The sequence below is a fragment of the Plectropomus leopardus genome, chromosome 9 (genome assembly GCF_008729295.1).
Source record: "Plectropomus leopardus isolate mb chromosome 9, YSFRI_Pleo_2.0, whole genome shotgun sequence".
Lineage (NCBI taxonomy): Eukaryota > Metazoa > Chordata > Actinopteri > Perciformes > Serranidae > Plectropomus > Plectropomus leopardus.
This window is the reverse complement of record NC_056471.1, coordinates 19,773,704-19,797,505: the sequence shown is the minus strand read 5'-3', so window position 1 is coordinate 19,797,505 and position 23,802 is coordinate 19,773,704. Positions and strand designations below refer to the sequence as shown.

Below are 23,802 nucleotides of genomic sequence, written 5' to 3'. Positions count from 1 at the left end.
AAGAAAAAATGGAGGAGAGTGAGATTTTTTTCTTGCTGACAATCTTGCAACTCCAACTTTTTGGGTTACTGCCAGGTTGGGAACCACTAATCTATTGTCCTGCCTACTATTTCATTTCTTTTCATCCATTCTTTACTTCAGGTCATCTCAGACCTTCAGTGCCATCGTCATTGCTGCAGTCGCTGCAGCCCAAAGCTCAGAAAGTGACGACTCCTCCGTGAAAAGTAAAAACAGCTCCAGTAGGAGAACAAGGAGAAGTGGTGGACTTGCTGTTGGATCACCGAGGGCTGAGAGTGTAGCAGAGGAAAGCAAAGGAGACAAATCAGGAAGTCAGAAGGAGGAGAGTCAGTCTACGAGTGAGGATTTGGGGAGTCCAATCGAGGAATCAAAGGGCGAAAAAGTGGGCGATCGAAGTCCTGACGACAAATCAGAGAGCTGTGAGGAGTCTGAATCCCAGAGGGAGGAGGAATCAGGAAGTGTCAGTGTAAAGATTGAAAATGGAGAGAAACTGGAAAAGCAGGAGAGCAGCCGCTCTGAACAAAGCAGTGTGGGAGGAAAAGACGAGGAAGAGGAGTGTGAGAAAAAGCTGGGAGATAAAGATGATGACGTTGAAGGAAAAGAGAAGAGTCAGACAGATGAAGAGCCAGAGGAGGGAGATTTGGAGGAAGATGATGAAGCTTCTGAAGAGAAGAATACAACAGAGGAAGAGGAGGACGAGGCAGAAGACGAGGCAGAGGAGCAGAAGTCGGAGGAAAAGAGCGATCATGAAGAAGAGTCAGACAGATTGAATAATGAAGACGGTGAAAACGGACAAAAGGGTTCTTCTCAGGATGAAGAGGTGGGCGAGGACAAGAGTGAAGGAGGTGAGGACAGCATGGAGGAGGAAGGAGAGTCAGATGAAGGGGAGGAAGATGCAGGAGAGGAGGAAGAGGAGCAGAAAGGAGACAAAGCAGCACTAGAGGAGGAAGGAGATTCAGAGGACAGCATCATCTTACCACAGAGCAGGTAAAATGATTCAGATTATTTAATTCTTTAATCGCAAGCGTCACCACCTGATCTTCACTCTGTTTTCAGATCTAAAAAGATGCTCGTCATCCCCGAGGAGGCGAGTGAGGAAGATGAGGAGGAGGAGGAGGAGGAGGAGGAAGCGGAGGGGGGTAAAATGGGATCCTCTGATGGTGACTCAAATGAGTTCAGTGATGAGGATGATGATGTCGAGAATCTCCTCGCACCTCGAGAACAATCACAGAAAAAAGAGTGAGTCATTTTTTTACTTCTTTGATGGAAAAACTACATTCTGGAAAATGTCAAATTTATTTTTTTTTACGCATTTTTAGTGAAAAGGACGTGGGAGCTGATGAGAAAACCAAAGGTACAGTATCACCAGTCGCTACAATTAAAGGATATACTGGATGGATACATAAAAAGTTCTAAAAAATGGTGATTTTTGTTTATTTATCTTTTCAGCCGTTTGTGACAACGTGATGACTTTTCAAGCGAAGCCGGACAAATCAAATAGGTCTGATCAAGCAGGTGACTCGGATGAGTTTGATGACTTTTATAGCTAAATGGGTTCTTCTGACATCCCGAAACCCGAGAATAAAGGACTAAAACACCACCTCAGAATTCAGTGTTACATCAGGTTATTATTTTAAACAACTTATGTAAAAGTTAGAGGCGATTGTTTTGTTGGATCACAAATCAATGTCTAACTGTTGCATCATTTCCATCAAAAAAAAAAAAAAAATATCTCACCTGGAATAACTCCACTTCATTAACCTGCATTATTTACATATTAAGAATTTATTTATTTTAGTTTTTGGACAATTAGAGCCACCAAAGCAGGTTTCTTTCACTTCCAATCACAACAAACCTGACAAAATGCCCTTGAGTACTTTAAGTGTGTGAAAAGTACAAAAAAAGTACAAAAAGTGACAATAATTTATTGAAAAGAGATTGTAATTGCTGTTGAGTCTGATACTCTACCACAGTAATGACACCGAACAGACATGTTTGTCATATAAAAATAAATCCTTGGGCAAGACAGTTCAGTGAATTGTTTTTTGTTTTTTTTTTAACATATTTTCCATCAGCATGCCTGGAGAGCGCAGTGCTCAAAGCTGCTTGCACACTTGTCCTGGTTATTTGGCTCATTTCTGGTGTCAATGAGCATTCAAAGTCTCAATTTCTTCTCAGATTTTCACCACCTGAGCAGCCAGACAGGGGCTCACTCTCTGCGCGTCCACTGATGTAGCGCTGCGCTGAATTAGCAGCCTACCGTAGGTCCCGCCCACCTGGCCTTTGGTCAGTCGTCCAGGATTGACACAAACGCAGCCGACCACATCCTGACAACAGGGGGAGAGGAGGTTTAAAAAACAAACATGTAAAATAATCTAAAAAGAAAATGCCAATCGTAAGTGTTTTTTTCTCAAGACAAATGAAATAAAGCTTTCTGTTTTTAAACTGGGCTAAACGCTACATTAAAGTCTCTTCATAAAATGTTGTTTTTTTGGAGCACCAGGCCTTGCCTTTCTGATATAATGGCAAAACCGCAGAATTAAAACCAGTGTTGGAAATTAACTTTTTTGTTCACCTGCCACTTTGGCTGGTGGACTCCAAAATCTACCAGCCACTCAACAGATTACCATTGTCTTTTGGGCAGGTGAGTAAAGCCGCCACTTCATATTTTACCAGCGTTTGGCTGATGGCTGGTGTCAATTTCCAACCCTGACTACAACTTCCGGGTCCATCATGTGATGCCATTGGGCCCAGAAAAACGTTCTTTCTTCCGTAGACTTACATCAGAAAAGAGACGTCTGTAAATCACTGCATATATCATTCTGAGCCTCACAACCCCTGCAAAACGACTATTTTCACATCAGAGTTTGATAATATTTCAAAAATCTAAAAAAAAGTCAAACAGTTTAATAATTGCATCCCCGTTCAAGTCAGTGGAGAAATAAACTGTAAGTTAGTTGCTTAGCCGGCAAAAGTCTCGGTGCGCTTCTTCTATGGGCCCCACGATGCAGACGATCAGAGTAATTTTACACACTGAAATTAAAACTTTTTTGGCTTCATGTGCTACTGAGCAATTTCACAGGAATAAACAGGACCCCATCTCCAACGCTGTATCCAGTTCTCTTTATCCATCTACGAACCGAACTCAAAGCTGCTCTTATTTTCATATTGACAACGCATGAAATGACCACGTTGACCATGTAATCCATAACTGCATTAAATGTTTGTATAAGGATGTGAACGTACATAAACATGCGTTCTGTACCTTTACAAAATAGCGCAGCTCGGAGGGAACAATGAGGACGTCTGGGGTCAGCGGCATCTGGCCGAAGTTTTGGAACTTCTCGTAATCCATGTTGATCTCCTCCGCAGGTGGGTACAGCGGGAAATAACTGGAGATGAAAACACAAAAAGGAGAGTCCATTAACACTGAAGCATCTTCAAAATGGAAAGAACGAGCAAACTGTTTTAGGAGCCTTACCTCCTCTGTGTCAGCATGTGTTTCAGTATGCGTGAAAATCTGTCTGCTCCAGTGCCGCTGAAAAGCAACACATTTTCAGATACAACATAGCACTGCACAGTGATGCCACTCCTTTAAATATATGATAAATACTATGCAACTACTGCTTCTAGTATTTGAGTGAACTCCCATCGACATTCAAAGACTGAAAAAAGTTTGGCTAAGAGGTTTGTTAATATGAGTAATATAACAAAACTTAGATTTTTCAGTTCATCAACGCATTATGTCTCATTTCTAGCTCAATTATTGGATGAAGGAATGTTAAAGTTGGAAATTTTCCCCACCAGCTGATCTCCTCTGCCCCCATGTGAAAGAGGATGTCAGTGGACGTCAAGCCAAAGGTCACACCGTCGATCAGCAGGGTGCAGGGGTCAGGGACCAGAGTGACGCGCTGCAGAGTATGAAGAGAAACACTCGTAAAGCACTGAAGCTCAAGTAGGCTGTTTTATTGAAGTATTATTGGCCAAAAAGCCCCTAATAAAATGCAAACATATTGTAGTTCAAGTAGCCTGAGACAAAACCAGACTTCTGCAACTCCGTTTGGCTGTTTTTAGGCTTTAGAGAATCTAAACTGTGACGAAAGACTTCGTCCATCAACAGGCAATTTTCTGTTCCAGCATCGGCAACAGCTGCTTACGCTGCAAAGCAACCCTAAAAAGGAAAATTCACTTATCAAAGAGTCTGACAATAAACCAAATGAAACGTATAAACATTGGTTAAGCGTTTCAGAGATAGCACGAAGAAGTTGCTAATAGCTTTGCCTTCTGCTGGTGGAGCTAAAGGCTCAGGGCTGCGTTTTTCATTCGAAAGATTTGACTGAATTTGAGCGACTACAGCCAACAACCAAAGTGCATCTCTGACGTGGTCTGATAAACAGAGAGAAACAGAGAGCGGGGCAGGGGGAGGCACAGCCAAAATACGATGAAATAAATCAATGTATGGTCATATCTGGTTTCTGTATGATGTGCATGCATATGCTTGTGGTTGTCTGGTGGGAGGGGCTTGAGACGGAGCGAGAGCTGCAGGAGGAGGGTGCATTTTCAAATTCTGCTTTTTTAAATCCTTTCCAGATTTCCAGCTATCAAGCTCTGAGAAGTCAGACACTTTTATGAGTTCTTCTACTTTAGTCTTGTTGATGAGAAGCCTCAAAGAGGTTTTGCTACATGACTTACTTTAAAACTAACAACTCTAAATCTGAATTTTTAAATCATACTATGAGGTTTGCCACGATTGCTCACTAGCCTGCTGCATGAGCTCCTTAAGCAGCAGCTACAGTCGGGTCTTTGAGTGTCTGACCTGGGCTTGCTCCTTGTTGAGGTTCGGCAGCGTGAAGGGAGGCTGCGGGTAGATGAAATGATGATGGATGTCTCTCTGGGACGGCACGAACACCAGGTGGCAACCAACACTGGAAAAAAGGAAATCGTCCAGATTCAGCTTTATTATGGCAAACGTTTCTGATAACAAGGTACGGTGACAAAAATGCTAGCCTTAAAGGTCCTCAGAGGATTAAATAGTTGAAAACACAGTTCGGGGAGGTTATGAGACAAACCTCGTGGTGCCATCCACAATGCTTTCGACGCATCTTGAGAAAATGGCCTCAAACGTCTCGGTCACCTGGCCTTTCTATTCGAGAAACAGTTTCAGATAAAGATGGTCACATATATCATCCAACAGGATTTAAAGATTTGGACACAATTAATTAAAATGTTTTACCAAAGAAACTTTTATTAGGGCTGCAACTTACAATTGTTTTCGACATCGATTTACCTGCATATTATTTTCTTGATTAAACCTTTTGTCAGTAAAATGTCAGAAAATAGTGAAACGTGCACTGTGTAATTTCAAAGAGCCCAGGGCGACGTCTATAAATACTAACACTGTTATACTGATTTATGACAAAAGAAAAGCATCAATTTCTCAAATTTAAGGAGCATGAAGCTGGAAAATGTTTGGCTTTTTTTCTTAAAGAAGAACTAAAACTATTATTCGATGATCAAAGTAGTTGCCAATTAATTGTCTTGTCTTAATTATCAGACGCTTAATCGATTGATTGACTGATTGCTGTGGCTATAATAAATGATGATGTATTGATTGTGGATGTTTCAATTAGTTTTAAAATGCAAAACAACCTCATTTAGGCGCAGTGTGTATTCTGGCGTAAAGACACAAACTGTCCACCGTTAAACGTACCTCGATTTGTTCATGTTTGGAATCCACAAACGGGCCCAACTGGAGAGGAGAAAGGAGAATTACAACACCCATACATACACAAATAACATGCAGTAATGTGCCAACTGTTTCCCTGAAGCTACTAAACTGTCACCAAAGAACGGATTATGAGCTTCTTGCGAAACATACATTTGTTTGCCCGCCTGTATGTGAAAAAACAGCTTGTGTCACAGCAAACAAAATTAATTAAAGAAAGTGACTCTACCAGCAGGCAGACATCAGGACGGTCCCTGACAATGATGCTGATCAGGTCCAGCAGAGGGTCGTAGTTCAGGCTGTCAGAGGGAGTGAACGGTCCACACGCCACCAGCACGTTCATCGGCTCTGCAATCACACGAGATGACGAATGTGTATGAAATTTACATGGAAGAGAGAAAAAGACGTTGCAAAGCAACAAATTCGTCAGCGTGTGCTGTAATGACCGAGCAAGCTGAGTCCTTCTGCTCACGGCACCGCCTACATGGATCAGGATGCTCTGAGCGTTCTGGAGGGCCCCTGAATTCTGTATCCTCACGGCTCATGCAGCCACCGACTCTCTGCTTTCTGCTAACATTTCTGCAGTCGTATACTCTGACTGAATATCAGAGTCAGCCAAAACACTGCAAAATGTAACATTCTCCACACTCATATTTGCTGCTAATTTTTGCTGTTGGAGATGCAGCTGTTTTGCAATAGAAGTAAAGAAGACCAGGCTAGAAATGCAAGCTGAAATAACCTGTAGTTCTTCATTTCCTCCAACTACGTCACATCAAATGACGGCGGAACAGATTTTGCAGCTGCAAACTCGGCTTTCTCAGTCAGTATAGCACACACTGAGGAATTTATGGCTCCCGTCAAGTACATTTACCATCAACACTGAATGGACATTCACATACAAGGTGGCAAATTTTCCCTTTAAAGATATAAAGTTATTACAGGAGAAACTGAGAGTGAGGTTCATTATTTGTTTCATTGGGCTGAATATGAAGACTCGAGGATGTACTTTTCAGTATAATGACCTCCATTTACTTTGATTTCTCTTCATCTGATGACATTTTGGACTGATCACTGAAATAATATTGCAACAGTGTCTTGTAAAGCCATGAGGCTTTGGGACGTTTGTGTGCAAAACACTAAATAAAGAATCAATCACATTAATTTAATCACTAGATTTACAAAAACCTTTACAAATGTTATAAACCAACATCATTTACCTTCGTCTGTCTCCATTTTGGCCTCAGACGTGTAGAAAGGAAGAGGGACTCCCTAAAAAAGACAAGACCTTTAACAGAAGACAGACAAACAATCCCCAGTTCTAAAAGTTAAGACACTCTGAACCAACTCATTTTCTAAACAATATTTCAAATAAAAGCCACTTTGTAAAGACATTCACTTTGACTCTCCTAATGTGTCTGCACTTGTTACTTGTGACTGACCTCGTAGAGTTTGGACGCCATCAGTTTTCTTCCTGTTGTGTTCATTCCCTCCATCACCACCACCTAAGGAAACAGAACAGAGTTTTATATGCTGCATGCAGGCGGTTACTCATACTTATGTGTGAACTGTTGACTGGTTGTCAGAGTTCTCGGTCAGACGCTGGGTGAGTCTGCTGCCCAGGTCCTTGGCATGCTCTGTTACTCTTGGTGGCCGTGTAACCTGCTGCACACGCCTCAGTGCACAGGAAAAGGAGAGACCACCGCTCATTAATACTGCAGTCACAATGCACTCTGGTCTGGTGACTTACAGCGGCAGAATACCAAACAGAAAGTGGGTAAAAAAGTGGCAGAGAGCTGCACAGTCGGATAGAAGTCTTTTTATTGTCAACAACTGGGGTGTGCCATAAAATAACATTCACGATAATACCAGTTTAATGTTTAATATGATAAGAAAAACTCATTGCAATAATGGTGATATTCCAACTTGTTGACATAATGACGTCATAACGTTACTCACTGCATCTATAACCATGGCTGAAAGCAAAACTGCCACCGGCTCCACGGTTAGAAGAGTTAGCTTCTGAGTGGCGTCAGTATTGGGGAATCATTGGCGTTGTTAGGTCTGTGTGTTGCAAATGTTTCATTAACAGCACCAGACTTTTCAGACTCGTAGCGACTTACCGCTCAGAGTAAACTCACAGCGTCTCCCCCCTCTTCTCTCTCGCGCACGTGCACATAGGAATTGCGGTCGTCAGGTAATTTTATGATATGCCTGCCATAATGTAAACCTAAGTGATGCTTGCAGCTCAACAAAAAAAGCTATATAAATGCAAATGGGTGATGGTCATCACAAAATAACAGTGTGGTCTCAGTGTGTAGCTGGGTCTGATGGTCAGCGCTGAGTGACACTTTATTTATAGATATTTATAGATTTAAGGGTATTTTTTTTGTATTTGTCAATTGTTTAGATGTGTAATTTGCACTTGATTATTTTTTGTGCATTTAATATTTTATACCACTGTGATCTGAATCTAACTCTGAGTTCAAGTTGTTGTAGATAATTATTTCATTTTTACTGAATATTTGAAGGCAAACTGTTGTTTATGTTGACATATTAAACCATAAAACCTATATTGTTGCAGTTTTATGTTCTTGAAATGAATGTAATATTTTTCTTATTTTGTCATATCATCAAGAATATCATCAAATGCAAAAATGAAATTATTTTAGGGCCATATCACCCACCCCTAGTCATCAAATATGAAGGCTTTAAAAGCAGACCCGACTGTAGCTCGAGCTGCAGAGACAAAAGTTTCCTTCTGCTCACCTGACCAGGAAACAGGGAGTACTCTTTCAGCTCCGATAGGTCAACAGGTACTTGCTGACCGCCTTGCTCCGGTCCCGCCTCCAACAGCACAGAGTGTGCATTCAGTTTGCCATTACTGTCACAGCAAATCTGACCCAACACTGTTATACTGTCCTGCAGGTGGAGAGATAGAAAAACACCAAACTAAACATTCAGATTATACTTAATGCAATAGACACATTTAATATTTACAAATAGCATCTAGTTTAAGTCTGCTAAAATAACCTGGAGCACATGGTGAAGCTATACTTTTCATAAAAACTCCAAGATTAACATGTTTAACCTGCAGAAACACATACTAGGACTAACATTTTCCTGCATGTATATTCAAATATGCTCAACAGCTAATTCAAATAAGCGACATGTAAAATCTGTAGGCTGATTTGTTTAGTATTCAAAAAGTTTCCTAGTTAAGGATAAAACTGCTGAGTAAAATATCAAGTTATATCTATAAGATGTTGGAAATCATGGGTTTAAGGCTTCTGTGCTTTTACTGGTTTTGTCACAGCAGTTACACCTCTGTACCTGAGCAGGCAGAGAGACCGGGGAGAACTCTTCGATGTTGAAGTGAGACCTGAGGCCGTCGCCAAGCTCCTCTATCTTCTCCGTCAACACTAGATAAAAAAGACGCAAAGATCTTAAACTTTAAAAAACGTGTTATCGTGTGTGCCGTTTCATCTGAGCAGGGTGCCATGGTTTCTTATATATTTTGAGAGGCATGATTGAGTGCCAGTGTGATGCTATGCGACAGGCTGTATGAGATTTAAAACAAAGGACTCTTCCCTCCAAAGAATTTCTATGAATTCACATGCTCGTTATCTTTTTTGTCTCTTACCATTTCGAACATCGCGCAGTCTTTGGAACATGTACTTGTAGCTGCAGCGGAGGGAGTCTTCAGGCCCTTCCAGCAGCTCCAGCTGAACACCGGCGCTTAGAGCCTTCCTGCCCGCCCAGCGGGTGCCCTGCACGGCCCCAAATGTGACCACCACCTCCCCTTTGGCTCCTCGCTGGCTGTACTTCTGGGACGGTGTTGCACTTTCAAAGAGAGAAGAGGAGAGTTCGGAAACTGTGCAAGAGATGTACATCTCAACAGGTGATTCAGTGAACTGGTAAAAAGTTATGTTTTCGGATGCCTTGGTAGCGAAGTATTTATGGCGCATGTCATTTAACCTCAAGTACCCTGGTTCAATTCCAGCCTTGGGACTTTTGTTACACGTCATACTACACTGTCCGCAGTTAAATAATAGGTGAAAATGCCCAAAAAGTACTCCTTAAATAAAAAAATAAATAATTCGGACAGTTGCACATAAGGACAGATTTAAACAAAGGGGTCGGCTTGAATGAAAGTCCTGATCCCGCATTTTCTGGTTTCTTGCCACTACTACGCAATTATTGTGTTTTTGTATTTTGAATATTTGTAACTTGTCTTGAAAAAAGAATTGAATATATAAAAAAAAAAAAGGAGACTGCCAAGCCAATAAAGAAAATTACATTTAGAAACACAACATATCCCCACACTAGCTTTGTTCAAGTTGTCCACTTGGTTTATCTGAGAAAGTAATTTTAATACAAGTCAAAAATAAATTATTCTGATGTACGCTGTTTGTTTAAGGTATGCTATGCAAGATTGGTCAGCAAAAGTGAACCTAATAACGGCATTTTGCCTCACTATATTTGCATTTCAGTGCCGTCTCTGCAGTTTTTGTAGCTTCCTCTTAGATGTGTCCTGTTTACGGTCTTATGTCTTGACCTTGCCTACACGCTGTGCCAAAGAAAGTCCTGCATACAAAAAAATATTAATAAAATACAGGCAGAGGGCAGAGTCTCTACACATACATACACCATCACACACTCCAAGTGGGAAAAAAGTGAGAAAAAGTCAGAAAGTTTACTTTTGTATGAGTCTATATAAATTTGGGTTTTTTTAAAGTGAAAAACCTGCATATTTACATTAAACAGCGGACAAACATCAGAGCCAGGAGCAGTATATGTTTGTGTGGTTTCAGATGTTTCCCAGCAGCTCACTGGCTGTTCGTCCATGTTTTTGCTGAGTACCTGGGAGAAAAGCTGGCAGGAGACAACAGCAGACTCGGGCTGGCCAGCAGAGCTGCAGTTCGTTTAGATTGAGGGTGTTCAGGAGTGGTCAGCGCTCGCTTCTGAGAGCCCTACACACACGCGCACACACACACACACACACACACACACACAGAGTCAGGGTCGAGCACATCAGTAAGTCACAACTAAAATCAGAAGTGACGGCTAACCTTAGCAGGAGTGGAGTAAGCGTCGAGCAGATTCTCCTCCTCTTCCTCAGCTTTGATTCTAAACAAATAATGTCAAGGACTGACGAAACAGCAATACCAAATCATCACAACAGACATCAGAAAAACTTTACAAGATTAAAAGCTTCTTTTCTAACTTTGAGTCAACTGTGAAGGATACAAGTCTTGCAGTGAGTGGACGTCTCTGGTTCTGTTATGAGTTTCTTCTTTTCTGAAGCTTTGTTTGGATTTATTTCTCTTATTTAACACCTGCAAACAACATAACCTTGCTGTAAATACAAAACTGATGCACCTATCTGACGTTAAAGGCCAGCGTTTTGACTAACAGAGAGCCAAGTTCAAAGCAGAAATATCATTAACAAAATCCATATGATGTGAAACAAGCAGAAACATCAGTTTATTACCTCATGTTCGAATTGTTCCAGGGTGTCCGTGGTGAGTTTTAGTCCATTTTTTGTGTGGCTGTAGGCCACCCACTCCAGCACCATCTCATCAGCCTGTATCCTGTTAATAATACACTGCTCCACCACTGAGGGACGGAGGAGACACAAGAAAAATAGAGGACAGCAGGTAAAAAGGGAGATGTAACATGTCTTACAAAAAAAACTGTAAATTAGCAGCAGAGGATAATTACTACACATATAACAGGTGTGCTTAAGTGTGAAAAATCTTTCTGAACTGAGCATATTTATATCAAACAGCAGTACAAGAAATACTTGGGTATTTTACCTAAGTAAAAAATAGCAATACCATGGTGTAGTAATATTTTGTTACTGGTAAAATTCCTACAGGGAAAGTTTTATTTAAATAAAATCACAAAAGTATCAGCATCAAAGTATAATTTAAGTACTAGTATGTGAATGTACCCTTTATGCACAATGGCCCATTTTGGAAACTTATATTTTATATTTAGGGATTATAGTTTGAAAACAACAAAGTTTTCTTGACTATATCTAATTTATTTATTCATCACAAAGAGTAGAGTCAAAGAGTCTGATGTAAATGTGGCAGATTTGACCATCTGCAGTCAATGATAAGGTTGATGTAAGGCACTGAAAGAAACACATGGGCATCACAAAAATAAAATTAAAGGTCATATAATAACGAGCCAAGGCACAACTAACGAGAAAACTAATAACTTCCGTCATAAATTTCACACTGAAAAGTTAAATTAGTATAGCAGTAACATCGGGTCACGCTACACCCTGTTTTTTGGGTGGTTGTTGTTCTTAGCCACTATTGTTGACATATTTATCTACCAAAAGGACAGATATTAGCAGGTATTAGCTACTTACTCTTGTCGAGGGCGAAGTCATCTTGACAGGGTATGTCAAACATTTCCAGCTCTGTTTTTAGGCTTTCCCCGGTAACTCCTGCCATTGTTTTTATGCTGTGTAGAAACTGTGTTATTGCAGAAAAGATAAAACTTCAGACGGTCCGATGTCTCGATGATACTTTGTTAGCTAACGTTAGCTTTACTCTCACTTCATATCGACGCCGACGAGCTAATTCTCCTAATAATGCGATTTCTAAACACTAACTTAAGCATACAGTTTCACGTTATATTTCAGAATACGTCTTATCAACATCACATGCCCATTTCATCTTATGATTTTACCGCGAAAAAGCGCTGCCGGTGTTGGCGGCCGGATCTGACATCACATCCCATAACAATAATAAGCGGAAGTGAAAAGCGCCACAAAAATAAAAGCCTCTACCACCATCTAGTGGTCACTATCACAGCTGTTATTTAGTTTCAGGCCTCGGGCTCGTCGATATACACACATTATGTTTATCCGGTCTGGTTATCCTAGTTAAACTTGTTTTACACCATTAAACAATAGCGTGAACTATTATACCATACGATGCAACCGTACCCCCTTAAAAACACATTTTTATGAATGTGCTTTCACAGTGTTTATGGTATGAACTCACCTTTATATTGAAGTCACTTCTTAAAACCTATTTATATTCAAAGGTATTCCCTTAACTTTTTTTTTACTCTAACTTGTAGCTTTATAACTTCTACACTTTTTTAATTTATTTTTTTTAATTGCCATTGTCTATATATTTTCTTCATTTTTGTAGTTATTCATTGATTTTATTTTAACTTCTTTTACTCTCTCTAATGTGTGGCTCTTTTTGTCCCACATTAAACATCTTTTAAACTTTTAAACTTTTTCTACAATTGTCTAGTGCTTTATATTTTTGTAAAGCACTTTGTAACTTTGTTTCATTCATTTTATATTTATTTTACCCTCTCTTTTGTGTAGCTCCTTTCATTTTTTTTTATAATTTCCTACAATTTGTTACAATTACTACAATCTTTTGTTAAATAAAGTTTCTTCTTATTATTGTTACAGTCTTCATATTAAAGTGTACTTAAAAAATAAAGTTTGTGTTTATTAACGGTACAAAAAAAAAGAAACATTAACAAAGAATTATCTTAGATGGGATATTTAGTTGAATGTAAATCTTTTTAGAATTGTGTTAAAGAAACATCTGGTGTAACACACAAACTATGATAAATAAATCAATTTCTTTAAATTAAAGGTTAAACAGATATTTCTATTCTATAGCATATTTACAACCTGCACTACTGCCCCGCTTTAAACTATAAAGATATTCTGCTTCCACAGCTTTCTACCAGAACAAAACTATTTCCATACAAACACAGACACGCTCAGATTTCTGTTCTTGCGGGATCATCATCACTCTCAGGATGTTCTTCCACCTGTGAGAGTAATGGCGCGGTGTTACGATTATGGAATAAATGGTATGTCTATGAGCACTGCAGTGCTGCTATAGTAACTGGGTGGTGTCAGTGAACAACAAACATCCCACTCACCTTGGCTGAATAACACCTGCCCCTGGGAGTGAATTTCCATGATGTCACCCTCCTCAGTGATTCACAGAGGGAGGCGGACAAGTCATGAGTGTCACGCACCTGACAAACACATACATTATGGATGCACATCTGACCTCTGCCACACCATCAGCAAGTATACATGTATATAGGTTCATTTATGTGGTTACATCTCTGCAAGTGTCAAATCATGCAAGTTTTGGAAGTGAATAAGTCTTATTTAAGAATGAACTGTATGAATCTGTACATATGGTTGTAAATTAAATGTTTTCACACCTTCATTGTGTTCAGACAGGCGTTTCTGAAGTCCATGTTGCTGCTACAGCTCACAATACTGATGGTCGAACTGAGAATCACCTCAGCAGCTGAACGCAGCTTCTCTTGTTCCTTAACATCAAAACATTTACTAAATTAAATCCAAATCAGTTATTTTTCATGAATGCATTGATTTTTTTTCTAATTATTGACTCTTTTACTGTATAAAGTGTCAGAAATTAATGAAAAATGACCATCACAATCTCCCAGTGTCCAAAGTTGACATTTTCAAATGCAACAACAGTCCAAAACCAAAATATGCTAAATTGACAATGACAAAAGTCTGAGAAATTTAAAAAAAAAAAATCCTCAGATTTGAGAAGCTGCAAGAAGCAAAAAAATGACATACTTAGGGCTGCAACTACCAATTATTTTCAAATTTGACCTGGACAGTCGCAATCATAATAAGATGTTCACTGTATTCACATTTAATAAGCTGAAATGAGAGAATTATTATTACTTTTTCTTGAAAAAAAAATACTCCATCCCAATGAATCAATTATCAAATAAGTTGGCATTAAATAACAGCTGACGACTAATCAAATAAATCATTGCTGCTTTTTGTTTGATAAACAACATCATCAATGAACTGATTATCAGTCAAACAGTTGTTGAGGCATTATACACTATTACGTGACACTGTCAAAATTATACATATATATAAAAAACAACAAACAACAACAACAACAGTATGTTAAAGAAACATTCCCTCTCTGGCAGTTAGTGTGTATGTGTGTGTCACGCTTGCCTTTTTTCTGTGGTTTTGGGCTTTCAGTGTGTCCTTCAGTTCTGTCTGCAGGGCTGCTGTGACCGCCTGCTTGTTGTTGCTCAGAATATCCTCCAGATGTCGCTCTATCAGCGCTTCTGTGGCTGTCGGGGGATCAAAGACGGATTCAAAAAGTAAGTATGACTAATTTTAACACGGTGTTCTGCCATTGCACATGCAGCTGTCTCTCACCCATCATATCAGAGAGCTGTTGGGTGAAAGGGTCACTGTGCTGCAGGAAGAGGAAAAGCAGGAGTCTCTGCTGTGTTGGGCGAACACTTGATTCTTGCCCTGGATCCTCTCTGTTTTCTTGCTCTACTGTGTACACAGTGCTCCCGCTGTGTACAAGATCTGCAGGGAGGATGTTACAACATGTTTTGCAGTGTGAAAGATGAGACCAAAAGGAGATCATTAGTTAGGATATTCACGTTATTCAAAAAGTAAACACGACAGGTCTACACTGGTTGAAGGCACACCAGCATACAGCTATGAGGATTAACAATCGCAACATGTGCGTAATATTGTGGTAATAGAAGACGCACCTTTGGGTTTGGCAAGTAATTTTTACATTTCGTGTGTTTTGTAACATTTGGTTTACAGCTCTGGTTTCAAAACTTGATTTCACTGAGGTTGAATGAGTTGACGGATGTTTACAAAGTCCTTTCTTGGGTTGTAAAGTAACAACAATTTTGAGGCATTCTGAAGCGCTGAGACCTCAAAATAGATCCCTCTAGGCCACAACAAATCTTCTCTTCAAAGAGCAGAGCAGGCTGTATTATGGAGCCTTTTTTGTTTATATTCTTGTGAATGAATAAGCATCTTGTGATTTATGCAGACGTGTGGTTTTGTTTCTGGTTGTGATTCATTGTGTAGTCGGCAAGGACAGCAGACAATTATTACGCAAGGGCAGTTTCTGCGAAATCAGACAAATTCCCAGATACAGATACTCTAGTTACTGCAGGACTAAATGAAGGCTTAAACATTGAAGAAGGTAGAAATACATTCAGAAAGGAAGACTGTTGTCTGGACACACAAGGATTTATTTGGACTATTTCACTGAAAATTTCAACCACCTGCTTTTCAAGTATACGAGAAATTCAGTCATTTTCATGAGATCCATTTAAAAACCACGTTTGCAGGTACAAAGAAAATGTTCCTAAGAATTATGTTCATGTTTACTGTTAAATATACATATTGGAGAAAGTGTAATGCGCCCTAGGTTGTCTATTTTTAACCATATCAGACAAAAATATTTGTTTTCTAAATGTTTTTAAACTGTTATGTCCAACTGTGCTCTCTTCAAAGCCACCGGATGCCTTTGACATTTGACACAAAAAGAAAAAAAAAAGAAGTCAAAAGAGTCTGGAGGCTTTAAAAAAGAGCATAGATGGGTATAATGGCTTCTGCTGCCCATCAGATAGGGCTGTTTGATGTCAAGGTTAAGCGCTGGAAATATTCTTAATATATACACTTGTCATACAAATGAACTGTAACACAAACTGCTTCACACAATAAAAAAAATAAAAAATAAGAATAATAAAATGATGTAGAAAGTAGTAAACAGACTAAAATGGGAAACAGACTAAAGTATATAAATAAATAGTCAACAGATAAATAAAGTTCAATTAAGAGCCAAACTAAAGCTAAAAGCCAAACTAAAAAGGTCGAGTTTATTAATAATTTGACGGGGTTGAAAAAAATTCAAATGCAATTTCAAACAAGACAGATTAGAGTGGAGTAATTTTGTATTTTCAAAATACTTAAAATACTTTCTAAATGATTCCCAAAACATAAAAAACAAGACACAGCCAAAGCGGTCAAGCCATTCATGTAAATATATGTTAAAATTGAGAACAATAAACTTTGACACACTTAGAACCCAGAAGGGAGTTGAAAAAACCCTGAAATATCGCTTTAAGTTTTGATTAGATGTTGGCAACGAAACCCACGTAGTTAAGGTCAGTGAGACATCATGGTCAAAGTTAAATATGTCAAACAGTGATTTCTAGGATAAGATATGAGCATCCAGTATCAAACTCAAACACTGTAAACCTTTTCTCCAGCCCAAATCTCTTCTGTGAGAAAGTTTTTGCCATCTGGATGCACAACAACAACACGTCTTGCATCATAACTATTTGCAATAACCATAAGCCACTAATGCAGATGAGTTGCATGTGGATGAATTCACAGGAGACAGATTTATAATAATGCAGAGACAATCATTTCACTGCCGGAGCCCAGATTTGCAGCGTTTGGAGCTCTTTGTCTCTTTAAGGGGTTTTGTTATTGTATTTTGTGGGTGTTTTTTTCTCCCTCCATTGTTCGGTCTGGTTTCATTCATATGATTCAAATCAGCGGCCTTTTGTGAACCATTAAAGTTTAATGTGCAGCTTTAGGCCAAGGCTGCGTGCTCATTCTCTAACAAATAAAACCAGGTGGTTCAAATTAGTCCTCTTCACTTCAGGCCTCATTAAATGTTGCAGATGCTCACTTTTTAAAACAGGATTAACTGTACTAGATTTTTAGTTTTACTCTAGCCAAGAAAACAGGCCCCTACAGCTCCACTAGGAAATGACCTAAACTGTATCCTGAACATCTGTATGTGTTGTTCCCATCAGTGGTTGATGTTTACCTTTGGAGGAGCAGCAGCGGAGAGCGTGCAGGCCCAGTTCCTTACAGTCCAGATGAGCAGCAAGGTTCTGGAAGAAGATGGAGGAGCTGGTGAAAGGAACATTACTGGGGCCGCATACCAACACCTGGACACATGTGAAGTCAAGGAAGACTAGTCCAAAACAGATACTCCTCAACTATATCGACAGAGGAGCAGCGGCTCCACTAAGTATTACCCCCAGATGTCTGATTTCGCTCATTTTTGCTTATTAAAGCTCACGACTGTAGGTGAGGGTTGGAATGTAGATCGACCGAGGTTGGGGGGCTGTATCCAACCTTTTCGACAATGACAACCACTTCAAGCGGTGATTGGTCAGTGAAAAAAAGGTGGTTGAACTAGGGTTGTAAAAAGTAAGCACTTTTCTTTAATTTATTATTGGTAAGACCAATTAATCGATTATCTGAAAAACACTAGAAAACTTTGCGTTTTTTTAAAAAACACTATAAAATCCCTTTTCCTCAGTCATAGCTAACAGCAACATATTAAATGATGTAGGTATTATTTCTGTTAACTTCATTTGAATTGTAATGCCGTATGTATTTTATTATGTATATTTATGTATTCTATAATCTTTTCTGACTTCTGTAGTGTCCTTGAGTTACTTCAAAAGCGCTTTATAAATAAGATGTATTATTATTATTATTATTATTATTATTATTATTATACTATATACAATAATAATAATAGTAATTGTTGTTATTATTATAAATAGTCATCTATTGATTGATTAAATTTCACATGATTAATTAAATTTTTAACAACCAATTAATCTATTTATTTTAATCTATTATTTATTCTATTTTCTATTAATTGTTATTATTCCTAGTTTTAACGGTAGTTCCCTTTATGCATTAAACTATTTCTGCAGTTTCGTGTGAACAACAAAATGCAACACTAGAAATGCCTTTTAGAGTAAACATGCGAGAAGAAATGTGCGCCGTTAATTCCCATGTCTAAACAATACAGTGTCTCCTGCCCCACTAAATTTCCATCCCCTCTTCTCTACAAGCTGTTTTATGCACAGTACAAAACGATTTTCTGTCATATTTTAAAAATTCAACAGGACACCGCTGACTCACATGAACGAGGTTTTAACTTAGACATTTGCTGAAATACACATATTTTTTTGCATGGAGCGATTATCGCCTACGGCACAGTTATCATCGTGAGTAGTTGTCTTGATGTGAGCACCGTTCAAATTTTTGTATAGTCATGCCTTCTCGTCGCGCTGCCAGCTTGGTTCGCATCGCAGGAATCCCAGCATGCTAGACAGAGTGAATCAGTTACTCTCCTCTGCCCACAAGATGAATGGTAGTGAAATTCTCCCACTGAATTGCGTCAGAAGACAGACGACTTTTTGTTGCACAACCGTGTGTGGCTGTTTGTAACAACTATGAACATATTTCATTTTGACACGTCTTCTGAACTAGTTCTGTTCAGCATGTGGTCATACTGTAATAAGACAACACAGTCTTATGAGAACTGTCGATTTGTATCATAAGAGATCCTGTTTTTTTTTTTATTCCAATTATACTTTGGATGGCCTCTCAAGACGCGCATTGTGTTTTTTTAATTGTTAACAGCACAGTAAAAAGAGCATATAAGAAAAAAATCCAACTCACATCCTCACTTGCAAACAAGACTCCAGGATACTTGAACTACTTACTAGTGACTTATTCCCAATGGGAAGGGAAAAAGCCAGTATTTTCCAGCACAACACCATGGCCTAAGACCTGGGGGTATTGACCCTCATAACTGCTTCCAAACTACGAACAGTCCCAATGCACACTGGGAGTGATGGTCTGATGGGGACAGCTGAACTGTACCATCAAAAAAATAACCATGAAAACCAAAGACTCATGATAAATTCAGCAAAGGATATTTGTATGTGAGTGAGTTGTGTTGTCAGATTGGGGTACTGCAGCACACAGGGGCTCAGGAGTGTGACAGGCTGGATGCTGAGCTCCCCAAACAGGCCCTGGTCCATGGCCTCGGGTGGGATACTGAGAGGCAGCCTGCCTCCAACGACAGGGTGTCCTCCCATACACCAGCATCCTTTCTTCACGCAGTCTGGAGGCCTTTAAACACAAGAAGAGAGAATTGCTTTCTATGAATAACAATGAACATTATGGCCAAAATGATAATCACAGTGATTTCAATCAGAACATCACTTTAACTTCCATGTTGTGCTACATTCCTGCTAACGTGCTAATCTTTGAATTAAAATATGACTTAAAATAAGGTTCTTCTTAACCTGAATTCAGTGCATCTCCTTCAGATATACATATCCGTTGCTTTATTTTTCGGTATGCTTTTTTTGAACAGCAGCCATGTTACCATGATGCAGTGTCGCTATCATGGATGTCTGCAGATTGTGGTGTTTTTTGGGGGTTTTTTTAAAAAGATTTTTTTTTTGGGCTTTTCATGCCTTTATTATAGCGCAGTTTTAGAGTGACAGGAAAGGGGGAGAGAGAACGGGGATGACACGCAGCAAAGGGTCACAAGCCAGAATCAAACCCAGACCACTGCAAAGGACTCAGCCTATATGGGGCGGATGTTCGACTCACTGAGCGAGACGCCACCCCTGATTTTGGTGTTTTTTTTCAAGGTGATTTGACAAGTTAGTTGTGACACTTTGCTTCACAGACACAAGTCTCATGCACTCTTTGCATATGATTTGTTCTTTCCTAAATCTGAAATACTTCCAAACAATGGATAATGATGATAGATGATGGATTATTTTTGTCCTGCCGTCTGCAACATTCAGTAAGGTTTTGCACAGGCTGCTGCTGCAGGGTGTTCGCATAGCTGCATGACAGCTCTTCAAAAGTGGAGTGCTATTAGTTTCGGGAAGGCTTAATTTTAAACTTCAATATTGCAATTGATCATGTTTATTTAATTGTGAGAAGCCAAAATTGTGATTGTGATTAACAGCCCTTTTGCAGCCCTAAAACATACCTGTGTATTTATTTGTATCATGTTTGTGTTGCATCTGCACCTTTTGGATTCTATTAAGGCAACACTGATCCACACAAACAACCACACATTAAATTAAAATAAAGCAGCGTTACTTACTTTGTACTAGAGGTGACATCCAAGGTCAGTGACGGCTGGTTTGCCCATGCAACTCTGCTCTTCATCGCTGCTCTGCAAGGATATGAGCACAACGTTAGCACCTCGTAAAAACTGAGGGCAGAGGAAGTTCTGACTGGAGTACTGATCCCCTGTGTTTGTTATTATGTTGTAACTCGAAAATCCAAAAACAGCTGCTATTAAAATTTAATCTTCTGCTGTGAGGAAATTTTTTACTTTTTATGTTTAGTAACTTTATAACAAGCACTTTATAAAAGAAAACAGATCAGTTTCATATATTACAGAGTAAATGAATAAACCAATATATTAAATTAAAATTGAATAACACTATTCCATCATGAAGTCATGCAATCCAAAATTTGCCAGATTTTCCAGAGAATAAAGCTATGCAGGGTTCCCACACATGTTAATGGGCAGTATTTCAATACTATTCCATGACTTTTCAAGGTCCCATCTTTTTTTTGCCCCACTCCCCTTGTGTTTTTCAGACATATCAGATTTTAATCTCTATTCAAACATAATTTCAGCTATCTGGCATAAATGAATGAGACGGGACAATGAACGGAGAAAAGAAAAAAACATAAATGGATAGTACACGAAATTTCGTCAAGTGCTGCATTACGTCAGCATCTACAGAACTTATTGTTATGTTACATTACATGGAAGGTTATCGTCCACACAAGATTACTGTCAGAATTTCATTACACAGAATAAAATTCCATAATTTTTTAAAACTTTCAATGATTTTTACCACGTCTATGACTCTTCCACGCCTGGAAAACATGACTGCAACATTCTGTTGCTTTTCCAGGTTTTCCATGATTATGGGAACCCTGTCTATGAGCTTTGCCTACAAATTTAGAAGTCATACCTAAAGTCTCGCTGGAAGGTCTGCTGACTGAATTTGAATCTGAGGTGGATTTTGACCTGTGAAAAAGAGGGGCAGTGAAGTTTGCTTCCCATTTTAACACCATACTGTGTAAACACACAGGGAAACAGATCGTACCATTGCATTAGCCAAACTGAACGTGTGTAGGAACGCTTCCATACGAGCACACCAGTCTGGACTGAAAAGTCTCACATCTTTAATCTGTGTGAAAGCAAAGATGTAGACAGAGATGATATGTCACTCACAGGCTCACTGTGATCATCTATATGGGATCACTTTGGAAGTGAGAGGAAATCTATCAAAAAAAAAAAGAGTAGCATTAGTTCTTGACATTTTGTGTTATCAAGTTTGGTTCAACTACTACAATCAGTGAAGTGATCCCAAATATCTTGCTCGTAAAAAAGGCAATACCCAGGTTCCAATATCAGCATTTATAGCTAAGTATCACTGTTGTTTGTACCTGGAAAGACAGGAGCAATCTGAGGGAACCATATAGGTCAGTGAAGGCCCCCAGCTCCTCGGGGTCAGGCAGAGGACACGGCCAGGAACAGGGAAACAAGCCCTCCTTCAAATCTGTAAGGACTAATATAATAAAAGGAGGTGATGAAGAGTACTGAAGCTCAGGATTTGTGTATATGTCAATTGTGTGTTTACATACCAGGCTGGAGTGCTTTCATTTGAATCCCTGTGCACCAGGGACCAGCAGCAGCAACTGCACCACAAAATGTGAACACTGTCAAAGCACTTAATGTACCTGCTATATGTCCAAACAGCTGCTGCCACTTTTCATTATCCATAATCAAGTTGTTGGATATGGAGATGGACATGCTTATTGGTGTGAGTAATTAATAATTTCCAATCTATTATGGTGATCTGTTTCTCTTTTTGTAGTGGGTGGACTGCTCTTGTTGTTTATATGTGTTTTTACCATATCTTGCAGATTTTTAAAATGTTTTTTAAAATAAAAAAAATTACATTTAAATTTTTTTAATGTTGTTTTATTTCTAAATTGATTATTATGAATGTTGGCTTTGCTATTTTTTATTGAAACAATCTAAATTTATTATACTGCTGTTGTCAGTGGTCGACTGTAACTAAGTACTGTACATTTATTCAAGTACCTCGACCCCCTGCAACCTGACCCCAGATAAGCAAATGAAAATGTATGGATGTATAAATGTCAGTACAATTTTGACATTCTTGAGTATTTTCATTTAAAGGTCCAGTATGTAGGTTTTAGGGGTATCTGTTGGCAGAAATTATATATAATATTCATAACTATGTTTTCATTAATGTATAATCACCTGAAAATAAGAACAGTTGTGTTTTAGTTACTTTACATCTCTATTTTACACGTAAAGTTACCGTTTATATTTAAAAACATGATATGATGCAGTACTGTGCTACTAATCTATTCACCAATTTGTGTAAACACGTAGACAATGTGGACACACAAACAAATACAAACACTCTTAATGGTGGCTTTCTACAAACTGAACACCTTAACTTTTGTTATTTTCTGTACATTTTGAATTCAGGATTTTTACTTGTAGAGGCGTATTTCTACACTATAGCATTTCTATTTTAATTAAGTAAAGCATTTGAGTACTTATTCCACCACTAACTATTGCAACTGTTAGTAAAGCTATTTAAAATTGGACTTTGGTCTTTGGTGCATCAAACATTACATGTGTTTGTAAATAAGGCATCTCAGTTTATCAATGTTTTGATGCTCTTTCCGTTTTAAGTCATTAACATTTTACACGTGCTATATTCAAATTCAAGTAATAAAATGTACACCCTTTTTTATGTAAGTATAATTATTCGTTGTTCAAGTACATTCAGCTTCAATTTTTAACAACCTTTTAAGACACTTTTATTGCACTGTTAGATCATCATCATGAAACCGATTATGAGACCGTGGTGTTGTGTTAAAACTCACCAGTGCAGTTTAGACTTTTGACAGAAGCTCCTGTTTCAGTCCACAAAAGTACCAAAAGTCCCCCTGCAGTCCTTAAACCATGCTGTTGTCTTTGCTTTCCCAAAATCATGACCAGCCGCAGCACCTGCAGTGATAATAAAAACCGCAAGCTACTACTTAAGCTAATGTTTATGTTAGCTTACTTCATGTTGTGCTAGCTAACTTCAACCCTCGCTAACCAGTCTGCCGTTTATAACCGATTATGAGCGGAGATTAACTGCCTTTTAAATAATTTTACATGTCTAAACTTTACACTTCTAGCAAAAAAAAAAACCAAAAACAAAAAATCGACGTTTACATTACCTGTTGTATTTTTTTGAGCATCTTTCACATACTGAGGGAATCTCATCGCCATGCACGCGCTGACTGAGCTTGCACCTTGCACACGTGC

At 38.8% G+C, this 23,802-nt stretch overlaps 2 protein-coding genes across 2 annotated transcripts; both read right to left on the bottom strand.

Moving 5' to 3' along the window:
* Nucleotides 1-1,787: 1,787 nt before the first annotated feature.
* On the bottom strand, nucleotides 1,788-12,481 carry pola2 (polymerase (DNA directed), alpha 2). Its single transcript, XM_042493236.1, has 18 exons — nucleotides 12,126-12,481; nucleotides 11,235-11,359; nucleotides 10,991-11,079; nucleotides 10,813-10,870; nucleotides 10,604-10,713; nucleotides 9,384-9,583; nucleotides 9,074-9,162; nucleotides 8,510-8,662; nucleotides 7,183-7,245; nucleotides 6,961-7,012; nucleotides 5,973-6,091; nucleotides 5,729-5,767; nucleotides 5,088-5,161; nucleotides 4,835-4,943; nucleotides 3,823-3,929; nucleotides 3,500-3,556; nucleotides 3,284-3,410; nucleotides 1,788-2,345 (listed from the first exon to the last, which is right to left on the bottom strand). The coding sequence occupies exons 1-18, from the start codon at nucleotides 12,208-12,210 to the stop codon at nucleotides 2,193-2,195; spliced, it is 1,809 nt and encodes a 602-aa protein (XP_042349170.1). The 5' UTR covers nucleotides 12,211-12,481; the 3' UTR covers nucleotides 1,788-2,192.
* A 949-nt stretch (nucleotides 12,482-13,430) lies between these two features.
* Nucleotides 13,431-23,529, bottom strand: zgc:195212 (DUF4554 domain-containing protein). Its single transcript, XM_042493486.1, has 13 exons — nucleotides 23,373-23,529; nucleotides 22,089-22,142; nucleotides 21,891-22,012; nucleotides 21,548-21,631; nucleotides 21,413-21,468; nucleotides 20,524-20,595; nucleotides 19,331-19,526; nucleotides 17,410-17,533; nucleotides 14,970-15,128; nucleotides 14,760-14,881; nucleotides 13,973-14,083; nucleotides 13,679-13,777; nucleotides 13,431-13,564 (listed from the first exon to the last, which is right to left on the bottom strand). Exons 1-13 carry the CDS (start codon nucleotides 23,479-23,481, stop codon nucleotides 13,514-13,516), a joined length of 1,359 nt encoding a protein of 452 aa, XP_042349420.1. The 5' UTR covers nucleotides 23,482-23,529; the 3' UTR covers nucleotides 13,431-13,513.
* Between the last annotated feature and the right edge of the window lie 273 nt (nucleotides 23,530-23,802).

Coding starts and splice junctions, on each gene's coding strand:
- pola2 (XM_042493236.1), bottom strand. CDS start 12,210: ATGGCAGGAGTTACCGGGGAAAGCCTAAAAACAGAGCTGGAAATGTTT. Junction 7,013..7,182: donor TGGCGTCCAAACTCTACGAG/GTCAGTCACAAG, acceptor TGTCTTTTTTAG/GGAGTCCCTCTTCCTTTCTA. Junction 3,930..4,834: donor TCAACAAGGAGCAAGCCCAG/GTCAGACACTCA, acceptor CATACTCTGCAG/CGCGTCACTCTGGTCCCTGA.
- zgc:195212 (XM_042493486.1), bottom strand. CDS start 23,481: ATGATTTTGGGAAAGCAAAGACAACAGCATGGTTTAAGGACTGCAGGG. Junction 20,596..21,412: donor ACCTTCCAGCGAGACTTTAG/GTATGACTTCTA, acceptor ATATCCTTGCAG/AGCAGCGATGAAGAGCAGAG. Junction 14,882..14,969: donor ACAGCTCTCTGATATGATGG/GTGAGAGACAGC, acceptor ATCCCCCGACAG/CCACAGAAGCGCTGATAGAG.